General features: G+C 44.3%; 1 protein-coding gene across 8 annotated transcripts in view; it reads right to left on the bottom strand.

Moving 5' to 3' along the window:
- Window positions 1-23,656, bottom strand: part of ccdc30 (coiled-coil domain containing 30) — a 52,107-nt gene that overhangs the window by 16,682 nt on the left and 11,769 nt on the right. For 7 of the 8 annotated variants that reach the window (XM_045696044.1, XM_045696045.1, XM_045696049.1 and 4 more), the window contains 11 exons: window positions 22,171-22,242; window positions 18,767-18,882; window positions 18,446-18,537; window positions 7,979-8,171; window positions 7,680-7,781; window positions 7,167-7,292; window positions 5,669-5,806; window positions 4,953-5,131; window positions 1,427-1,682; window positions 1,076-1,198; window positions 573-743 (listed from right to left, as the gene is read on the bottom strand). In XM_045696044.1, coding sequence (XP_045552000.1) covers window positions 573-743; window positions 1,076-1,198; window positions 1,427-1,682; window positions 4,953-5,131; window positions 5,669-5,806; window positions 7,167-7,292; window positions 7,680-7,781; window positions 7,979-8,171; window positions 18,446-18,537; window positions 18,767-18,882; window positions 22,171-22,242 — 1,568 coding nt within the window. The remainder of the gene's footprint in view (window positions 1-572; window positions 744-1,075; window positions 1,199-1,426; window positions 1,683-4,952; window positions 5,132-5,668; window positions 5,807-7,166; window positions 7,293-7,679; window positions 7,782-7,978; window positions 8,172-18,445; window positions 18,538-18,766; window positions 18,883-22,170; window positions 22,243-23,656) is intronic. The other variant, XM_045696048.1, reaches the window with a different exon arrangement.

Here is a 23,656-nt window from a genome sequence, read left to right as displayed (position 1 = left end):
CTTGTGGTCAATCCTCAAGAGGCGGGTAGACAAACAAAAACCCACAAATTCTGACAAACTCCAAGCATTGATTATGCAAGAATGGGCTGCCATCAGTCTGGATGTGGCCCAGAAGTTGATTGACGGCATGCCAGGGCGGATTGCAGAGGTCTTGAAAAAGAAGGGTCAACACTGCAAATATTGACTCTTTGCATCAACTTCATGTAATTGTCAATAAAAGCCTTTGACACTTATGAAATGCTTGTAATTATACTTCAGTATTCCATAGTAATATCTGACAAAAATATCTAAAGACACTGAAGCAGCAAACTTTGTGGAAATGTATATTTGTGTCATTCACAAAACTTTGGCCACGACTGTATATGATATATATATATAAATAAAACAATGTTTTAAGAGGATAACAAGATGATGTCTAGGCTCGATGGTGGTACGATTTAACGGGCGAATCCTAACTTCCACATAATAAGCACTTAAGTCTCAGTCCCATTGACATCAATGCATGACTAAGTGAAACTGTCAGTGAAAGTTAGAATTGGCCGTCAGTGAACATGTGGTTGTGTTAAGTGTACCTTGATCTTCTCCTGGTCCAGGAGGGCGTTGTGTCTCTTGAGGTCCAGGTTCTTCTCTCTCTCGTAGCGTAGCTCCCTCTCAGCCGAGGTGAACAGACTCTGGGCTCTCTGGAGGTCCTGCTTCAGCTGCTTGCTCTCCTCAGCTTTCTGCCCCAGCACAGAGTCCTGGGACTGGGGAGGCATTGGGGAAGAGGGATGGTGGGGGAACAGATACGCCACTGAATTGGAAGGGCTGGTTCACCTCAAAAAAGGAGAATATCACATCAGCCAATATTTCAAAAAGTGCTTTATATGGCTTTATATTTGTGTTTATATTAGGGACTAGACTTTTTGTTTCTTTGTCTTTAGTGCATTAGGTGTGACAGTATTTTGATTGAGTAATGTTGGCTTATTATCGAGGGATAACGTAGACTAATATTGGCTTATCGTTGTTCAGTGCATTATGCATGACAGTATTGATTGAGTTACACTGACAGGCCGTTGAGGGGACATTGGGTACTGACCTTAGTGCGGGCCTGGGCCTCGTTGATCTGGGCCTGCAGGGCTAGCTGGTGCTGATTGGCCAGCTGCCGCTCCTCCTCCAGGGTGGCGTGCAGACGACTCAGCTCACACTTCAGAGACACCAGCTAGGAGGGGAGCGCAGAGCACACACACAGAACACACAGAGACAGACACAATCTTTGTTAGGGAAGATACATAAACAATCTACTGATAATTGATGTATGTGCCAACACAATTCGATATTCATACATCGTTTGGCTTGTCATAAATCAGATAAGATGTTTTTCTATTTAAGACCCTATGAAAGTAACCATGTTCACCTTATGTTTCTATGTGAATGCTTATCCAGGTACCTGGTTGAGGCATTCGTCTTTGGTCCTCTCTGCTAGGAGGAAGCTGTGGTCTGATTCTGGGGTATCCTGTCTGGGCCTGGTGGGCCTTGCGGTCTCCTGCCAGGTCTGGGTGGAGAGTTGGAGTTGTTCCCTGAGCCGGAGTAGCTCGATGCCCAGTCTCTCCTTCTCCCCTTCAGCCGTCAGCTTCTCCCGGACCCTCTCACTCAGCTGGGCCTGGAGGTCTGCGGCCCGCCTCCTCTCCTGCACCATCTCATCCCTGAAATTTGGCATGGACAAGCAGAAGTGGGAACTGTTACCGTGGCATCATTGAGTGTGACCTGACTAGGACGCATGACTGTATGGCAACCTAACAGTACACAACCGCAAGGCCATACGGGGGAGTGTGAGGACGACAGATTGGAGGGAACGGTACAAGGAATCATAGGGATAGAGCTGCACTCTGTAGAGGACAATTACATCAACCGCTGCCGCAACAAGGCTCACTGTATAATCATGTGTACCACATAACAACAGAAAATCACATTTCAAACCTCCAGTCACAAAATGACTAGGTAAAGAAAAAGTCAGTCTAAAGTCTAGATTGGTGGTCACCAACCTTTTGAGTCAAGATCACTTTCGCAGTCAAAAAGCAAGCCAAGATCTACCGCTCAGATTTTCTTATTTTTTTTACGTGAAAAATGTAAGCCTATGCAACATTAACAAAACCAGTTCTGTAGGAATAAACTTTCTGCAGTAGGCCTAATACATTATCACATAATATTGGCTATTTGCCTGGCCTGCTAATATTGTTATTCTCAGGCCATATTAGATTTCAAACCTTGAGCTTTGACAACAAAACAGATCCGTTGTATTACTTGTGAGGCACAGCGGAGCATAAATTGAAATAATTGTATTTTTTATTGACCAGAGGGACACCGTCCTCCTACTGATGGTGAAACTCGAGTCGCACCGCATTATTTGTGCCGCATGCACAAATGAACGTTGTTTCTATGACCAGAGAAAGTGAAATATTCCTTGATATTAAAATAGACATAACGAGCTGCTAACAATAAAAACGGAGGCCTATCGATACACTTGGCTGCTAATTCAGTGCAGCTGCACCGCGAGAGTCAGGAGAAGCGCGTTTTATGTTTAATAAAAACATTGTTGAAACATGGTGAAGCCGCAAAATTCCCCTCGCTAGAAGCCTGTGTTTCAGACATAAGGAAGTGGATGGCTGCAAACGTTCTACTTTTAAACTCGGACAAAACAGAGATGCTTGTTCTAGGTCCCAAGAAACAAAGAGATCTTCTGTTGAATCTGACAGTTCATCTTGATGGTTGTACTGTCGTCTCAAATAAAACTGTGAAGGACCTCGGCGTTACTCTGGACCCTGATCTCTCTTTTGAAGAACATATCAAGACTGTTTCAAGGACAGCTTTTTTCCATCTACGTAACATTGCAAAAATCTGAAACTTTCTGTCCAAAAATGATGCAGAAAAATTAATCCATGCTTTTGTTACTTCGAGGTTGGACTACTGCAATGCTCTACATTCCGGCTACCAGGATAAAGCACTAAATAAACTTCAGTTAGTGCTAAATACGGCTGCTAGAATCCTGACTAGAACCAAAAAATTTGATCATATTACTCCAGTGCTAGCCTCCCTACACTGGCTTCCTGTTAAGGCAAGGGCTGATTTCAATTTTTTACTGTTAACCTACAAAGCATTACATGGGCTTGCTCCTACCTATCTTTCCGATTTGGTCCTGCCGTACATACCTACACGTACGCTACGGTCACAAGACGCAGGCCTCCTAATTGTCCCTAGAATTTCTAAGCAAACAGCTGGAGGCAGGGCTTTCTCCTATAGAGCTCCATTTTTATGGAATGGTCTGCCTACCCATGTGAGAGACGCAGACTCGGTCTCAACCTTTAAGTCTTTACTGAAGACTCATCTCTTCAATAGGTCCTATGATTGAGTGTAGTCTGGCCCAGGAGTGTGAAGGTGAACGGAAAGGCTCTGGAGCAACGAACCGCCCTTGCTGTCTTTGCCTGGCCGGTTCCCCTCTCTCCACTGGGATTCTCTGCCTCTAACCCTATTACAGGGGCTGAGTCACTGGCTTACTGGTGTTCTTCCATGCCGTCCCTAGGAGGGGTGCGTCACTTGAGTGGGTTGAGTCACTGACGTGGTCTTCCTGTCTGGGTTGGCGCCCCCCTTTGGGTTGTGCCGCGGCAGAGATCTTTGTGGGCTATACTCGGCCTTGTCTCAGGATGGTAAGTTGGTGGTTGAAGATATCCCTCTAGTGGTGTGGGGGCTGTGCTTTGGCAAAGTGGGTGGGGTTATATCCTGCCTGTTTGGCCCTGTCCGGGGGTATCATCGGATGGGGCCACAGTGTCTCCTGACCCCTCCTGTCTCAGCCTCCAGTATTTATGCTGCAGTAGTTTGTGTCGGGGGGCTAGGGTCAGTCTGTTATATCTGGAGTATTTCTCCTGTCTTATCCGGTGTCCTGTGTGAATTTAAGTATGCTCTCTCTAATTCTCTCTTTCTTTCACTCTCTCTCTCGAAGGACCTGAGCCCTAGGACAATGCCTCAGGACTACCTGGCATGATGACTCCTTGCTGTCCCCAGTCCACCTGGCCGTGCTGCTGCTCCAGTTTCAACTGTTCTGCCTGCGGCTATGGAACCCTGACCTGTTCACCGGACGTGCTACCTGCTGTTTTCAACTCTCTAGAGACAGCAGGAGCGGTAGAGATCCTCTCAATGATTGGCTATGAAAAGCCAACTGACATTTACTCTTGAGGTGCTGACTTGTTGCACCCTCGACAACTACTGTGATTATTATTATTTGACCATGCTGGCCATTTATGAACATTTGAACATCTTGGCCATGTTCTGTTATAATCTCCACCCGGCACAGCCAGAAGAGGACTGGCCACCCCTCATAGCCTGGTTCCTCTCTGGGTTTCTTCCTAGGTTTTGGCCTTTCTAGGGAGTTTTTCCTAGCCACCGTGCTTCTACACCTGCATTACTTGCTGTTTGGGGTTTTAGGCTGGGTTCTGTACAGCACTTTGAGATATCAGCTGATGTAAGAAGGGCTATATAAATACATTTGATTTGATAGTGCTGAATGAAAACTTCAACATGAACTCACTCATAAAAACAGCAGCTCTTTGCTGTATTCTTTGACAGTTTCTCTCTGGTAGGCTGGTATCAAACTTTGCTGTACTAGGCACGTTGATTTGAGCTATGCGATTGGCCAGGTCAGTAGGCGCACTTGATTAGGCGGAGTTTGCCCCTTCAGACAAATGAAATGGTTCTTAATGGGAACACTTTGCCTAACCGGAGGGCAGGGCTTCTGAATCAAGTGCACTTCTGCCAAAAGCGCAAAGTCAAAATAAAAAATAAATAAAGGAACGCAAGCCTTTATCGTTGGCTTTTCTACAGAAATGTTTGGTGATCAACTAGGAATGCCTATAAGATCGACCGGTTGTTGACCACTGGTCTAGATAATGACCACACACACAAACTATTGTCTAGATAATGACCGCAGTGTGCAATGCTCTTCCTCCAAGCAGGAGAGCACCGAAGTGAGTCGCTCCACTTTGGCTCCCAGCTCCGCCACCTGCGTCCTGCTCTCCCTCAGGTCCTCCTGGGTCCGGCTGCTCTCTGTCTGGTGCTCCCGGTCACTCAAGAGTCTGCTCTGAGCTCGCTCCAACTGGGCCACCTGCCGTGAGCACAAAGTGAATGAAAAACACTTTCACTAGACATGTTGTCCATTCAGATCAATAGAAAATTATATTAGGTCAGTACATTGTCTTCTGTTTGGCAGCTTCAGCCCTACGACACAATAGTCTCTTGATCAGTGCAGTCGAATACAATGAAGGATAGATTTGAAATTCATCACAAACCGAACACTATTGCCCAAGTCGCACTATAGGGCCGTCTCAAACCGTACTTTGCTGGCCCAAACTGTACTTTTATCTTCAAATCAAATCAAATTTATTTATATAGCCCTTCGTACATCAGCTGATATCTCAAAGTGCTGTACAGAAACCCAGCCTAAAACCCCAAACAGCAAGCAAAGCATCTTGTCCTTTTCAGCGCGGTTTCAGCATTTTACCAGGTCAGCCAGCCCAGTATATCTCGGCTTGGCCCTATAGTGTGAATCAGAGTTTGTGTTTTTGATGAACGTATAACAATGGTGTCCAGACTGTATTCAGTGATGAACAATGGCAGGGGCAATTTGGTAAATTCAACTCACTTTCTCTTCCAAGATTCCCTTTTCCCCTTTAACTTGCGTTAGGCTCTTGATGAGCGTTTTCCCTTGTTGACATTCAGTTTGCAGGCCCTGCAGCTCCAATCGCAACTTCCTCAGCTCCCTCTCATCTCTCTGCAGTGTCTTGAGGTGACAGACAATGACAGTATTATCAATAAACAACTATAGTTGCTAAAGCTATACTTCTACAGATAAAACTACAGCTATGAAACCAAAGGAAAAAGATCTTGCTGTTGTGTATTTCCAAATGAATGAGATAGGCTGTTGTAACCTTTCCACATGCTTTAGGCTAAAACCATGCGAGATGTATTCAGGGGACAAAGTAGGCCCCTGATAGATAGCTATCCAATGGAGGAGTCTGACAAATTCAACCATTGGAGGTAACCAATGATGTGTATAAACCCTGGATGACTGACATGGAGCGCTGTATTGAACCCACCGCACAGCCATCTTGGTTCTCCTCCATTGTAAAAAAGAATTTGGAAGCTATAGAAATGCATTTAGGTCTACATACATTTTTGCCAAGTATATTCTACTACAGACACCTTAAAGCATACTTTTAAATTATATTGTGTGAACTAAACATTAAAAAGAAAATATCTAAACATTTTTCTGCAAAATTTCTGCAAAGAAACCACTACTAAAGGACACCAATAAGAAGAGACTTGCTTGGGCCAAGAAACACGAGTGATCGACATGAGACTGGTGGAAATTTGTCCTTCGGTCTGAGGAGTCCAAATTTGAGATTTTTGGTTCCAACCACTGTGTCTTTGTGAAATGCAGAGTTGGTGAAAGGATGATCTCTGCATGTGTGGTTCCAACGTGAAGCATGGAGGAGGAGATGTGGGGGTGCTTTGCTGGTGACACTGTTGGTGATTTATTTAGAATTCAAGGCACACTTAACCAGCATGGCCACCACAGCATTCTGCAGCGATACGCCATCCCATCTGGTTTTCACTTAGTGGGACTATCATTTGTTTTTCAACAGGACAATGACCCAAAACACACCTCCAGGCTGTGTAGGGTCTATTTGACCAAGAAGGAGAGTGATGGAGTGCTGCATCAGATGACCTGGCCTCCACAATCAGCTGACCTCAACCCAATTGAGATGGTTTGGGATAAGTTGGACCACAGAGTAAAGCAAAAGCAGCAAACAAGTGCTCAGCATATGTGTGAACTCCTTCAACACTGTTGAAGCTTGCTGAGAGAATGCCAAGCGTGTGCAAAGCTGTCACGGTGGCTACTTTGAAGAATCTTAAATATAAAATAGTTTTTTGATTTGTTTAATACTTTTTGTTACTACATGATTCCATATGTGTTATTTCATAGCTTTGATGTCTTCACTATTCTTCTACAATGTAGAAAATAGTAAAAATAAAGAAAAACCCTTGAATGAGTACGTATGTCCAAACTTTTGACGGGTACTGAACATCATTGGACTTCGCAAAACCCATTATTCCACCTAGCATGCCTTGCAGTGTACCTCTTTGTTATTTTTGAGTGCAGCCTGGGCAGCGCCGAGGTCTACCTCCAGCTGTCTTCTCCAATCCTTCTCTTCGGTCAGACGAGCCTCCAGCAGGGCCACCCTCTCCTGGCTGCTGTCCCTCAACTAGGTAGGGGAGGCAGAAAAACATATTACAGTTGTTAAAAGTCCTTATTCACTGATGAAAGTTCAGGTATTTTTATAGTCCTTCCTGTTTTGTGGTTAGGGGCAACTTGTAACTAAAGCACAGCTCCTGTTCTCAAAGTTCACAAATCACAAACCGTTAAGATGTACAATAGGTCACTGGCAATCAAATAGCTCTAGGCGATGGCCAGTCTGGGTGTCTCTGGGTGCCTGGGAAGAACTTCTTTGGCCTGCTACATTGGTTTTAAATGATTACCATTCATGGGTGCCTGACACTTTTGAGAAAGTAGTTGGATGAGACAAAACAATGGCACAGGCAAGTTAGTTTACAGTGGAAATTTAAACGCTAACAGCACAACGTTTTCCTACCTGATGTAAGTACGTCTCGGTCTCTCTGCCGACGACACCTCCATCCTTCAGCACCTGGTCCTGAGCACAAATCTTCTTCAGGTCTGCCTCTAGGGTTTTAATCTGTGAGTGGACATTTAAAGGAACACTTTATTATGATTTATAACCTCATATTCATTATCTCCAGCACCATAATAGTGTCTAAATCTGTGAAGAGATGTTCTATGTTTTGTTAGCAAAAAGTTAAGAAGAAAAGGTTCTGAGAAAATTACTCTTGATTATGTAATTTATGTCCCTCCTCGTTCAACCCCCTCTCCCACCTTGCGGTGCAGTCCCTCGAGTTCACCCTCATGGCGCTGGCACTCCTCCTTGCTGGCGTTCTGGGCATCTCCCAGTAGCGCCTCTAGCTCTTCGTTCCTCTCCACCAGCTCCTCCTGCTCCCGCTGCTGCCTCTGCATGCGCCGCTGCAGCTCCCGCAGCTGGCAGCCCACGTCCTCCACAGCCTCGCGACACCTGCAGGACAGGGTGAGAGTGTCAGGGAGAGAGTGAGATCGTGTGAGAAAAGTGTGTAAAAGAGAAGGAGGGAGAGAAAGAAAGAAAGAGTGTGACATATGCGAGTAAGTTAAGGGGAGGGAGAGAGAAAGACGGCACAAGGGAGTAAGATAAATGTGTGAGAGGGAGAGAATGTTAGAGCCGATTTGGACATATTTGTATTAAAGACAGAATATACAGAGCTCCATGTACATTTGTGTAAATATACTGCTCAAAAAAATAAAGGGAACACTTAAACAACACATCCTAGATCTGAATAAAATAAATAATCTTATTAAATACTTTTTTCTTTACATAGTTGAATGTGCTGACAACAAAATAACACAAAAATAATCAATGGAAATCCAATTTATCAACCCATGGAGGTCTGGATTTGGAATCAGACTCAAAATTAAAGTGGAAAACCACACTACAGGCTGATCCAACTTTGATGTAGTGTCCTTAAAACAAGTCAAAATGAGGCTCAGTAGTGTGTGTGGCCTCCAGGTGCCTGTATGACCTCCCTACAACGCCTGGGCATGCTCCTGATGAGGTGGCGGATGGTCTCCTGAGGGATCTCCTCCCAGACCTGGACTAAAGCATCCGCCAACTCCTGGACAGTCTGTGGTGCAACGTGGCGTTGGTGGATGGAGTGAGACATGATGTCCCAGATGTGCTCAATTGGATTCAGGTCTGGGGAACGGGCGGGCAAGTCCATAGCATCAATGCCTTCCTCTTGCAGGAACTGCTGACACACTCCAGCCACATGAGGTCTAGCATTGTCTTGCATTAGGAGGAACCCAGGGCCAACCGCACCAGCATATGGTCTCACAAGGGGTCTGAGGATCTCATCTCGGTACCTAATGGCAGTCAGGCTACCTCTGGCGAGCACATGGAGGGCTGTGCGGCCCCCCAAAGAAATACCACCCCACACCATGACTGACCCACTGCCAAACCGGTCATGCTGGAGGATGTTTCAGGCAGCAGAACGTTTTCCACGGCGTCTCCAGACTCTGTCACGTGCTCAGTGTGAACCTGCTTTTATCTGTGAAGAGCACAGGGTGCCAGTGGCGAATTTGCCAATCTTGGTGTTCTCTGGCAAATGCCAAACGTCCTGCACGGTGTTGGGCTGTAAGCACAACCCCCACCTGTGGACGTCGGGCCCTCATAACACCCTCATGGAGTCTGTTTCTGACCGTTTGAGCAGACACATGCACATTCGTGGCCTGCTGGAGGTCATTTTGCAGGGCTCTGGCAGTGCTTCTCCTGCTCCTCCTTGCACAAAGGCGGAGGTAGCGGTCCTGCTGCTGGGTTGTTGCCCTCCTACGGCCTCCTCCACGTCTCCTGATGTACTGGCCTGTCTCCTGGTAGCGCCTCCATGCTCTGGACACTACACTGACAGACACAGCAAACCTTCTTGCCACAGCTCGCATTGATGTGCCATCCTGGATGAGCTGCACTACCTGAGCCACTTGTGTGGGTTGTAGACTCCGTCTCATGCTACCACTAGAGTGAAAGCACCGCCAGCATTAAAAAATGACCAAAACATCAGCCAGGAAGCATAGGAACTGAGAAGTGGTCTGTGGTCCCCACCTGCAGAACCACTCCTTTATTGGGGGTGTCTTGCTAATTGCCTATAATTTCAACCTGTTGTCTATTCCATTTGCACAACAGCATGTGAAATTTATTGTCAATCAGTGTTGCTTCCTAAGTGGACAGTTTGATTTCACAGAAGTGTGATTGACTTGGAGTTACATTGTGTTGTTTAAGTGTTCCCTTTATTTTTTTGAGCAGTGTATATTAAATATTAATGTATATGATGACATATTAGGTACGTACCTTTATGATTTATATTCACCTGATTGAGATGTATTCATTTGTTGTTAGTGTAACTTAGTTTTTGGCCCCCCCTCTTGCCCATTCATTGTACTGTGGTAAGTGTGTTAGGATAAAGGCAGGAAGTTGGGCCTTTGGGGAGAGGAATCCTTGCTAGACGTGGGAGCGGTATAGTTTTTTGACCATACAGACAGGTCATATTATGTATTTTCCATATCAAGTAATCTATGGTTTAAGTTGATTGGATAATACTTTTTTTGTTAGATATAAGAAGAATAAACATTTTTGTTGTACCATATCCCTGGATCTCATTGAATGTTTGGCCGTTTGGATACCTTGAGTGTGGACTGTATGCGTACCAAACAACCCCGCTTCAGGCTTGGGCAGTGGCTATGGTAAAGAGGAAAGGAAGCCACTACAATCAAGTAAAAAAACTCAGTGAAGGATTGCTATCGGAAGGAAATCTCAGGTTCGGACACACGCTGGATATTGTTCTATTTGTAATTGCATTCGGACCATAAGGACGGCTCGCTTGGAAGGACTTGAACTCCTAGAATTCGCCAGCCGTGAGTAACCACTGCGAATGAATGAGCTGCCCTGTTGAATGTGATCATTGATCATGCATATTATGGTAGCGCAAATGTGCTTATAATTGGAATGTTTGATAAACTTGGAAATAGAATTCAAAACACAGCGCTGCGAAAACAATTAGGAAGTTTAAGTTTGGGAAACACTGAGATCCTATGCACAATGTAGCCTAATCATATGTCTAATATTTGGCCTAACGTGGAAATGCAATGCATCAACGCAACGAATGCAACTTAAGGATCTAAAGATACTTCGTGTTTAAACTTCATTAAAGGGACAAAACTTATAAATGGGATGAAATGTTTAAAACGCATCTAAAATGCCGAACTTGCACATGTTCAATTCAAAATGGATCAATTTGCTGAAATGGATGACTGTTTTTAAAGCATTAAAGGAGGTCCAAAGGGGCATTACGTTTAACAATCAAACCAACAACTGTGTCATTGTAAATTGAGTGAACTAAAAGTGAATGATGGAGGATGAAATCCCAAATAAGACTCCACTGGAGAGGGCAGAGGAGCATCTAAATTCACTCTATGCAGCCCGGAGAGACAAACTTGGAGTGTGTACACACAAAATTAATGAAATAAAAGTCCTTCTTGTTGATGGAGGAAATATTGAAACTGTGAATGAGAGTCTTGAAGCATTTGATGCTGTTCTCAATGACTTTAAGAATGCTCACGAATCTGTGCTAGAGATAGTCAGTCACAGAGGAGGAACAGGAAAGCATGAACTATTATCAACCAAGAATGACAACTTATTAACATTTCCTGAAAAAGGTGGAAATATGGAAAAAAAGCTGAAGTTGAGCCACAAACGCTCATTGAACCACACGACAGCATTTCCAATGTGTCAAAAACATCAAGTAATACAGAGTATTCTAAGACTGCTTCCTCAGTGTCCTCTGCACGCCTAAAAGCTGAGGCAGAACAAGCAGCTCTACTAGCTCGCCAAGCATCATTACAGGACAAGCATGCATTGGAACTGGAGAAAGCTCAACTGGAACAACAGAATGTGCAACTGAATGTTAGGATGGAGAAAATGGCACTGGAAACGGACATAGCAGCATATAATGCCAAACTGAAGGTCCTGGAGAGTGTTGAGTCAACTTCTCAATCCCATGCTGTGGCAGCCCATTTACTAAGCCAAGAATATGGAATGACCTCTTATTTTGAGAACCAGGAACCCGAGGTCTATGAGGAACCTGAACCATCACCTGTTGAGTTTGCTGCATTAGGTGCAGTTCCAAAGACCCCACTACAAAGAGTTTTACAACAACCGACCACAAAGCCATCAAAACCTATTCAGAAAACAGTCATAAACCACACCCTTCAGCAGCCAACAGCAAGGTCTAGCAATCAACACAGAATCAACACTGCGGGTATCAGCCACAATACCAGCCATGATAACCTCTCTACTGTCATGCAAAGGCAGAATGAAATTGCTGACCTCCTTGTACTACAGCTCAAACAGGCCACACTCCCACCTATGTTTGACGGTGATCCTCTAAACTTTAGGCCATTCATGCGTGCATTTGAGCATGGTATAGAAGATAAGACAAGCAGTCACCAGGATAGGCTCTATTACCTGGAACAGTACACCACTGGTCAGCCCAAGGATCTGGTATGTAGTTGTCTGCATATGGAAGCCAGAAGAGGCTATGTAGAGGCTAAGAGGTTGCTAAAGGAACACTTTGGCAATGAAATCAAAGTCACCACTGCTTACATGGAAAAAGCTTGGAACTGGACAAACATCAAACCAGATGATGGAAAGGGACTGGGTGGTTATGCACTCTAAGAGGTTGCTGTAATGCTATGCAAGACCTACAGAACATGGAAGAGCTTAATCTTCCCTCCAACATGAAGTTGATCATGTCAAAACTTCCCTACAAACTAAGGGAAAAATGGCATGTCTACGGCATGTGATATTTTAGAGAGAAGCCACCTGAGGGCCCAGTTCAGTGACCTTGTGACGTTCATGGAAAAACAGGCCAAAATACTGCAGGATCCGTTGTATGGAGATATTCAAGATCCCCTGTCCAACAAAACGTTTTTAAAAACCAAAACAGATGCTGACTTTAAACAGCAGTTCAAGTCCAAGAGTAGGGGAAGCAGCTTTGCCACTGCAGTAGCTGTAGTGGCAGATTGTGACTCTGAAAAACCTCTAAAAGAACAAACAGGTACCAGGTACCTACCCTTCTGATGCTCCCAGTATCTCGTGTATTTTGTGCTGGAGAGCATTTATTGGTTGACTGTCAACAGGTGAAGGCACAGCCACATGAATCCAAGGTTGAGTTTCTGAGATCAAAAGGCCTTTGTTTTGGCTGTTTGATGAGAGGACACTTAAGCAAAGAATGTAAAAGAAGGATGACCAGTCAGAGCTGTCAAAGAAAGCACCCCACTATCCTGCACATTGAAGGAAGAGAGAGATTTAGTTCTCAAAAGGCAGATATGAGTGGTGTAGCAGTAAAGCGGGAGGAGACTGTCAGCAGTGCTCTTGGTGACGATACCGGGACCGGTACAGATTGTGCACTTGCAATTGTGCCAGTTCAAGTAAAGGTGGCAAATGGAAGCAAGACTGTGTTAACCTATGTGTTTCTCAATTCTGGTAGCTCAGCAACATTTTGTACGGAGAGACTCATGAGGCAGCTGAAAGCTAAATGCAGTGAGGCTGAAATTCTGCTACGCACAATGGGGCAGGAGAGTCCTACCAAGAGCTTTGAGATATCTGGATTAGAGATTGGCAACGTGGAAGGCAACACATTTCTTGCATTACCAAAAGTCTACACTCAAAATAAGATCCCAGTGAAAAGAGAGAACATTCCCACTCAGAAAGATCTCAAAAGGTGGCCATACCTGAAAGAGGTTCAGTTGAAGGAAATTGATGCCAACGTCAAACTCCTGATTGGTGTAAATGCTCCAAAGGCAATGGAACCCTGGCAAATCATAAATAGCCAAGGCAACGGACCGTATGCAGTGAAAACCCTCTTTGGATGGGTGATGAACGGTCCTCATAACAATTGTACCATGGCAGAAGAATCTGGATGTCCTACAGTGATGGCCAATCGTATGTCAATGGCTGACCTGGGGGTTCTTCTTGTAAATCAGTACAACCATGACCTCCCTGAGAGAGAGTATGAAGAGAAAAGTGAGATGTCAGCTGAGGATCGTAAGTTTGTGGAGATAGTATCAAGCTCCATAACCCTCAAAGACCGTCACTACTACTTACCGTTGCTCTTTCGCAACAAACATGTAGTCCTGCCGAACAATCGTGACATGGCAAAGCAGCGGGCTCTAAATATCATCAGGAAGTTCAAGAAGGATTAAGGTTACGCTGCAGAGTACAAAGGCTTCATGGAAGAGATGATAACAAAAGTTTATGCCGAGAAGGTACCACAAGAACAGCTTCTCAGAGAGAAAGGCAAGGTATGGTACATACCACACCATGGCATTCACCATAAGTGCAAAGGAACAATACGAGTGGTGTTTGACTGTTCATCATCCTATAAAGGCACATCTCTCAACAGTGAACTCCTTCAAGGCCCTGACCTGGCAAACACGCTTATAGGAGTCTTGCTAAGATTTCGGCAAGAGCACATTGCCATGAAGGCAGACATTAAAGGAATGTTCCATCAAGTACGTGTCCATGAAGATGACTTAGACTTCCTGCGATTCCTATGGTGGCCGGATGGTGATACTAACAAAAGATTGGAGGAGTACAGAATGACGGTACATCTTTTCGGTGCTATATCCTCTCCAAGTTGTGCAAACTTTGCACTGCGAAAGACAACTGTGAGAGGTACGAAGAAGAGGTGATTCAAACAGTCAAGTCCAACTTCTATGTTGATGACTGCCTCAAGTCAGTGGCCACAGAAGAACAAGCCATACCTCTCACAAAAAACCTCAGGGATGTGTGCTCTTAGGGTGGGTTCAAATTGACTAAGTGGGTCAGCAACAGCCGTGCTGTGCTGGCTTCCATCCCTGATGAACACAAAGCCAAACAGATAAAATAACTGGACCTGGACAGAGAAAAGCTGCCTGTTGAAAGAGCACTTGGAATCCGATGGAACATTGAAAGTGATGCGTTTACCTTCTGAGTCACTGTCAAGAACAGACCCCTTACAAAAAGAGGTATTCTCTCAACTGTCAGCTCTGTTTATGATCCATTAGGTTTCCTCGCCCCATTCGTATTAAAGGCAAAGCAAATTCTTGAAGTGCTCTGCAAGCTAAAGTGTGGATGGGCCGAAGTCATCCCCGAAGAACACTCTATTTCATGGAAGAGATGGCTCTCAAAGCTAGACCAGCTCTCCAGATTCCAGATAGACAGGTGTATGATGCCTGAGAACTTTGGTCAAGTCAAGATCGCACAGCTGCATCACTTCGGTGACGCAAGTGAACAAGGTTATGGCACGGCAAGCTACCTTAGGTTCACAAACAGTATGGAAAAGGTCCACATCGCATTCATACTGGGGAAATCAAGGGTGACTCCACTCAAGCAGATGACGATCCCCAGACTGGAACGTGCTGCAGCAACATTGGCAGTGCGAGTGGACAGGATGTTAAGGCTGGAGCTCCAGATTGAACTTGAGGAGTCAACTTTCTGGACAGACAGCCAGTCTGTGCTAAACTACATCCGCAACGATACCAAGAGATTCCATACCTTTGTGGCTAATAGGGTTGCTATGATCCGTGACCTATCGAAAGCAAAACAGTGGAGGTATTTGAACTCCAAACACAACCCAGCCGATGATGCCTCAAGAGGATTACATGTTGAAATTTTCCTGAACTCAAAGAGATGGCGCAAAGGACCAGAATTCCTGGAGAAAACAGAAACAAAATGGCCGAAAGTCCCCGAGGAGCTTGGCTCCATCCCTTCGGGTGATCCAGAGGTGAGAAAAGACGTCATCGTAAACAGTACATGTGTGGAAGAAAAGAGTCCGACCAACAAACTGATTGAGTACTATTCAACATGGAACAGCTTGAAGAAAGCAGTTGCCTGGATGCTGAAACTGAAGAGACTTCTTCTACAGTTAAGCCAGAAAAGGAAAGTTTTCACACAAACTGATCCAGGATCAGATCAGAGTCTGATAAACTCATTTAAGGAACAAATTGACAAGTTCAAACTGCCATTTGGAAAAGAAAGTCTGTCTGTGGATGACCGAGATGAAGCAGAAAAGGTCATCATTCGATTTGAGCAACGACAGCACTTTAAACAAGAAATTGCACTAGTTGTGAAAGGAAAACAATGTGCCAAGAGAAGCGGCTCAATCTGTAAGCTTGATCCAATTGTTGACAATGGCATTCTGAGAGTGGGAGGAAGGTTAAGCAAAGCTGCTATGCCTACGGAACTAAAGAATCCTATGATCCTGCCCAAAGACTCCTACATCTCCAGACTGATCTTACTCCACATCCATGAGCAGGTTGGCCACTCTGGGAGAGGTCACATGCTTTCTAGACTTCGCCAGCGATATTGGATACCCTGTGCCAACTCCTTAGCAAGGAAGATCCTTAAGAGCTGTGTCTTCTGCAGGCAGATGCAAGCTAGAGCTGGAGAACAGAAGATGGCCGACCTTCCACAAGATCGGGTGTCACCTGATTTGCCACCTTTCACCCATGTGGACATAGATTACTTCGGCCCCATAGAGGTGAAGCGAGGCCGCGTTCATCTGAAGCGGTATGGTGTGATCTTTACTTGCCTTGTGAGTCGAGGTGTCCATCTAGAAGTTGCTAGTTATCTGGATACTGATTCCTGCATCAATGCCCTGCGCTGGTTCATCTGTCGAAGGGGCCCAGTAACAAGTATCAGAACAGACAATGGCACCAACTTTGTTGGAACACACAGAGAGCTAGGAGAAGTTCTGAAAGAGCTGGATCACAACAAGATTCAAAATGAATTACTGAAGGAAGGAGTGACATGGTCATTCAATCCTCCCTCTGGAGCCCACCATGGGGGGGGGGGGGAAGAGGTTGATCCGACTGGTCAAAAGGATCCTCTATTCAGTCCTTAAAGAGCAAGTATTAGATGATGAGGCTTTGCAGACAGCCTTGTGTGAAGTTGAGGCGATTATGAACGACAGACCAATCACAACTGTAACAAATGACCCTAATGATCTACAACCCCTGACCCCGAACCATCTGCTTCATCTGAAAGCAAAGCCAGTCCTGCCACCAGGACTATTCCAGAGAAGCGACCTATACTCACGAAGGAGATGGAAGCAAGTACAATATATTACTGACCTCTTTTGGAAGAGATGGATCAGGGAGTATCTTCCACTTATGCAGGAGCGGAACAAGTGGAACAAAACTAAGAGAAACTTCAGTCCTGGTGACCTTGTGGTCATCGTCGATGACACCGCCCCAAGGAACTCTTGGCTAATGGGGCGTGTGGTGGAGGCTTTGCCAGGGGCCAAAGGTCTTGTCCGGAGCATCATGGCTAAGACCAAGACCAATATCTTACAGAGACCTATCAATAAACTCTGTCTGCTCCTTGAGGTGACGGAGTGAGATATACCACACACACACACACACACACACACACACACACACACACACACACACACACACACACAGTGCTCCATCTTTGAATCACGTGCACCTCTGATTCGTTGATGTCGTACTCTTACATTCTTTGATGTCGTAGTCATACATTTTTGGATGTCAAACTCTTGACATTTTTGGAAGTTGAACACCTGAACACTTCAACTCAGACTGAGATCTATGGACTATTTTCCTATATGGTACCTTGTATATTTGTATATAGCTATGAACTGTAATAATACTCTGGTATAGAATGTTTTGTGTATTGGCTCTACGTTTGAAAATTAAGTAATTGTTGTGCATTCAGTGCAGTCAACAATTAGTGGCCGGTATGTTAGAGCCGATTTGGACATATTTGTATTAAAGACAGAATATACAGAGCTCCATGTACATTTGTGTAAATTTACATTTACATTTTAGTCATTTAGCAGACGCTCTTATCCAGAGCGACTTACAGTAGTGAATGCATACATTTCATTTCATGCATTTTTTTTTTTTGTACTGGCCCCCCGTGGGAATCGAACCCACAACCCTGGCATTGCACACACCATGCTGGCGTTGCAAACACCATGCTCTACCAACTGAGCCACAGGGAACCTGTGTATTAAATATTCATGTATATGATGAAATATTAGGTACGTACCTTCATGATTTATATTTACCTGATTGAGATGTATTAATTTGTTGTTAGTGCAACTTAGTTTTTGCCCCCCCCCCTCTTTCCCATTCTTTGTACTGTGATAAGTGTGTTAGGATAAAGGCAGGAAGTTGGGCCTTTGGGGAGAGGAGTCCTTGCTAGACGCGGGAGCGGTATAGTTTTTTTGACCATACAGACATAAAAAACAGGTCATATGTATTTTCCATATCAAGTAATCTATGCTTTAAGTTGATTGGATAATAATTTTTTTGTTAGATATAAGAAGAATAAACATTTTTGTTGCACCATATCCCTGGATCTCATTGAATGTTTGGCCGTTTGGAAACCTTGACTGTATGCGTACCAAACAATCCCGCTTCATGCTTGGGCAGCGGCTATGGTAAAGAGGAAAGGAAGCCACTACAGAGAACAAGAAAGACGTCAGATCATTGGTGAACGGCAACTGCTGACGTAAAAGGGCTTCATTAAATACATTTGATTGAACACAGTGAATGCTACTTCTTATGACTGACATGTGGACATGACTGACATGAGGTGACTCCTGGTCAGCACAACCAGAGAAAGACCTCTGAACAAAATGATTCTACAGATGCAGGATAAACGTATTTATTGCAATGGGGCTGAGTGTGCATCCATACCTTTTATGAATCTGCTCCTGCTCCTCAGGTTTCGATGTTGTCAACAACAGCGTAGGCAGATCTTTAGGGTGCTCACTGCTATTGCCCTCCCCCTGACAAATACAAACATTGTTGTACACACATCATTCCTTCTGTATAGGAAACAGCCTCACTCTACTTCACAAGGCTCATAAAAGTACTAACCACATCCCATAGTGATGAGAGTTTGTCTGTCAGTCTGTGACATTACTGTTCGAGCTTACAAAGGATCAGCTAGGTAATATGTGGTAACCCAATATTTTAGGGCCCAAAAGTAGGCTTATATGTTTAGTCAACGCGCACCATCTGTAAGAGGGTTTTCTTCTCAGAGTCCAGGGAGCGTACTCGCTCTCTCAGAACCCGGATTTCCCCATCCAGTCTTTCGTTGTGCTCCTTCGCCTTCTGCAGCTCCAGCGTATCTAAGGAAAACAAACAGGCATTGTATAAAGGGGCTTCACATGGACCTCCACAAATAAAGTGCTACTTAATAAGTGCTATTACAGTGCATTGGGAAAGTTCAGAACCCTTCACTTTTTACTCATTTTGATACGTTCCAGCCTTATTCTAAAACAGATTAAATTGTCCCTCCCCATCAATCTACACATATTACCCCATACTGACAAAGCAAAAACGGGTTTTTAGAAATTTTAGCAAATGTATAAAAAAATGTACTGAAATATCACATTTGACATAAGTATTCAGACCCTTTACTCAGTCCTTTGTTGAAGCACCAGTCTTCTTCGGTATGTCGCTACAAGCGTGGGCACACCTGTATTTGGGGAGTTTCTCCCATTCTTCTCTGCAGATTCTCTCAAGCCTGTCAGGTTGGATGGGTAGACACGCTGCACAGCTTTTTTCAGTTGTCTCCAGAGATGTTCGATCGGGTTCAAGTCCAGGCTGTGGTTGGGCCAATCAAGGACATTCAGAGACTCCTGCATGGTCTTGGCTGTGTGCTTAGGGTCGTTGTCCTGTTGGAAGGTGAACCTTCACCCCAGTCGGAGGTCCTGAGCGCTCTGGAGCAGGTTTTCATCAATGATCTCTCTGTACTTTGCTCCGTTCATCTTTCCCTCGATCCTGACTAGTCTCCCAGTCCCTGCTGATGAAAAACATCCCCACAGCATGATGCTGCCACCACCATGCTTCACTGTAGGGATGGTGCCAGGTTTCCTCCAGAAGTGGCCCTTTTGCGGCACTTTTGCCACAACTTTGGAAGTATTCTTGGGGTCATTGTCCATTTGGAAGACCCATGTGCGACCAAGCTTTAAATTCCTGACTGATGTGTTGATGTTGCTTCAATATATCCACATAATTTTCCTCCCTCATGATGCCATCTATTTTGTGAAGTGCACCAGTCCCTCCTGCAGCAAAGCACCCCCACAACATGATGCTGCCAACCAGTGCTTCACGGTTGGGATGGTGTTCTTCGACTTGCAAGCCTCCCCTTTTTCCTCCAAACATAACGATGGTCATTATGGCCAAACAGTTCTATTTTTGTTTCATCAGACCAGAGGATATTTCTCCAAAAAGTCCGATCTTTGTCCCCATGTGCAGTTGCAAACCGTAGTCTGGCTTTTTTATGGCGGTTTTGGAGCAGTGGCTTCTTCCTTGCTGAGCTTCTTCCTTTCAGGTTATGTCGATATAGGACTCGTTTTACTGTGGATATAGATACTTTTGTACCCGTTTCCTCCAGCATCTTCACGAGGTCCTTTTCTGTTATTCTGGGATTGATTTGCACTTTTCGCACCAAAGCATGTTCATCTCTAGGAGACAGAACGCGTCTCCTTCCTGAGCGGTATGACGGCTGCGTGGTCCCATGGTGTTTATACTTGCATACTATTGTTTGTACAGATGAACGTGGTACCTTCAGGCATTTGGAAATTGCTCCCAAGGATGAACACGACTTGTGGAGGTCTACAATTGTTTTTCTGAGGTCTTGGCTGATTTCTTTTGATTTTCCCATGATGTCAATAAAAGAGGCACTGAGTTTGAAAGTAGGCCTTGAAATACATCCACGGGTACACCTCCAATTGACTCAAATTATGTGAATTAGCCTATCAGAAGCTTCTAAAGCCATTACATTATTTTCTGGAATTTTCCAAGCTGTTTAAAGGCACTGTCAACCTAATGTATGTACACTTCTGACCCACTGGAATTGTGATACAGTGAATTATAAGTGAAATAATCTGTCTGTAAACAATTGTTGGAAAAATTACTTGTGTCATGCACAAAGTTGATGTCCTAACCGAATTGCCAAAACTATAGTTTGTTGACAAGAAATTTGTGGAGTGGTTGAAAGATCTCGTACAACGCTGTGTACTACTCCCTTCACAGAACAGCGCAAACTGGCTCGAACAAGAATAGAAAGAGTGGGAGTCCCCGGTGCACAACTGAGCAAGGGGACATGAACATTAGCGCGTCTAGTTTGAGAAACAGACGCCTCAAGTCCTCAACTGGCAGCTTCATTAAATAGTACCCGCAAAACACCAGTCTCAACATCAACAGTGAAGAGGCGACTCCGGGATGCTGGCCTTCTAGGCAGAGTTCCTCTGTCCAGTGTCTGTGTTCTTTTGCCCATCTTAATCTTATCTTTTTATTGGCCAGTCTGAGATATGGCTTTTTCTTTGCAACTCTGCCTAGAAGGCCAGCATGCCGGAGTCGCCTCTTCACCATTGACCTTGAGACTGGTGTTTGCGGGTACTATTTAATGAAGCTGCCAGTTGAGGACTTGTGAGGCTCAAACTAGACACTCTAATGTACTTGTCCTCTTGCCGAGTTGTGCACCGGGGCCTCCTACTATTCTGGTTAAGAGTAAATTTGCGCTGTTCTGTGAAGGGAGTAGTACACAGCGTTGTACGAGATCTTCAGTTTCTTGGTAATTTCTCACATGGAGTAGCCTTCATTTCTCAAAACAAGAATAGACTGACGAGTTTCAGAAGAAAGGTCCTTGTTTATGGACATTTTGAGCCTGTAATTGAACCCACAAATGCTGACGCTCCAGATACTCAACTAGTCTAAAGAAGGCAAGTTGTATTGCTTCTTTAAATCAGGACAACAGTTTTCAGCTGTGCCAACATAATTGCAAAAGGGTTTTCTAATGATCAATTGGCCTTTTAAAATGATTAACTTGGATTAGCTAACACAACGTGCCATTGGAACACAGGAGTGATGGTTGCTGATAATGGGCCTCTGACGCCTATGTTGCTATTCCATTAAAAATCAGCCGTTTCCAGCTACAATAGTCATCTACAACATTAACAATGTATACACTGTATTTCTTATCAATTTGATGTTATTTTAAAAATGGACAAAAAGTGCTTTCTTTCAAAAACAAGGATATTTCTAAGTGACACCAAACTTTTGAACGGTAGTGTGTGTATATATATATATACACACACACACACACACACACACACACACACACACACACACACACACACACACACACACACACACACACACACACACACACACACACACACACACACACACACACAGAACCCCTAGACATAGCAAGAGTTTTCTGTAGACTGGCTAGTTTGTTTCCTAACAGTAGTTTAAGTTAGCCTACCTTACACACTTTGTGTGCATAAGTCACCAACTGGCTTCAGTCAATAACGGAGCTTATTGAGACTCCGCGTTAATATGGATTGTGAAAAGAAATTGATGGAAGAGGAGCTATCAAGGTCAAGGCAACACAAGTATCTCACCACATTGCTTCAGCTTGTCCACCTCCTTCCTCAGGCTCTCCACCTCTTGACCAGTTCGCTCAAGCTCAGGTCCTACATTTTTTTTTACAAATGACAAAATTGTGACATGATTTTAAGAGCAGGCTACACACTTCTATTACGCCAGCATTTTTCTCACTAATATCACACTTGATTAAATTGTTTAAAAATAATTGTGAAAAATTCCCAACATTTCTCATGTTATGGTGTAAAGGGATGAACTTCCCTCCTGCACATTAGCAATCCTTTCATGGTGATGCAACACTGCGGCATATTCTCCTTTCCCGTTGTGTGTGAAAATCATAAGAAATAAATGTGTTATTATTATAATATTGTGGGAGCATTTAAAAGTGTTAAACATGTATTATAAACTGGGTGGTTTGAGCACTGAATGCTGATTGGCTGACAACCATGGTATATCAGACTGTATACCATAGGTATATGGCCAATATACCACAGCTGAGGGCTGTGTCCAGGCACTAAGAACAGCCCTTAGCAGTGGTATATTGGATATATATATATATATATATATATTTTATATAATCTCACCCCCCCGGGCCTTACTGCTTAATTATACATTATGCTACCTAAATTCCTAGTCTATGTTATAGCCCTTTTTGATATATACAGTGGGGTCCAGAATGACCGAATCCCTTGATAAAGATGAGCAAAAAGCGTGTATAAAATACAAAATGCAACAATTTCAAAGATTTGACTGAGTTACAGTTCATATAAAAGGAAATCAGTCAACTTAAATAAATTCATTAGACCCTAATCTCTGGATTTCACATTACTGGGAATACAGATATGCATCTGTTGGTCACAGATACCTTAAAAAAAGGTAGGTGTGTGGATCAGAAAACCAGTCAGTATCTGGCGTGACCTCATGCAGCGCAACATCTCCTTAGCATAAGCTGATGATTGAGGCCTGTGGAATGTTGTCCCACTCCTCTTCAATGGCTGTGGGAAGTTGCTGGATATTGGCGGGAACTGGAACACGCTGTCGTACACATTGATTCAAAGCATCCCAAACCTGCTCAATGGATGACACATCCATGGAAAAACTGGGTCATTTTCAGCTTCCAAGAATTGTGTACAGATCCTTGCGACATGGGGCTGTGCATTATCATGGTGAAACATGAGGTAATGGCAGCAGATGAATGGCACAACAACGGGCCTCAGGATCTTGTCACGATATCTCTGTGCATCGATAAAATTAAATTGTGTTCATTGTCTGTAGCTTATGCCTGCCCATACCATAACCCCACCGCCACCATGGGACACCCTGTTCACAACATTGACATCAGCAAACCGCTCACCCACACAAAGCCATACACGCTGTCTGCCATCTGCCTGGTACAGTTGAAACCGGGATTCATCCGTGAAGAGCACACTTCTCCAGCGTGCCAGAGGCCATCGAAGTTGACCATTTGCCCACTGAAATCGGTTACAACGCCGAACTGCAGTC

Source organism: Salmo salar, chromosome ssa15 (genome assembly GCF_905237065.1).
Source record: "Salmo salar chromosome ssa15, Ssal_v3.1, whole genome shotgun sequence".
In the NCBI taxonomy this organism is placed as follows: Eukaryota; Metazoa; Chordata; class Actinopteri; order Salmoniformes; family Salmonidae; genus Salmo; species Salmo salar.
The sequence above is the reverse complement of the archived record's forward strand: the minus strand, read 5'-3'. Positions and strand labels throughout refer to the sequence as shown.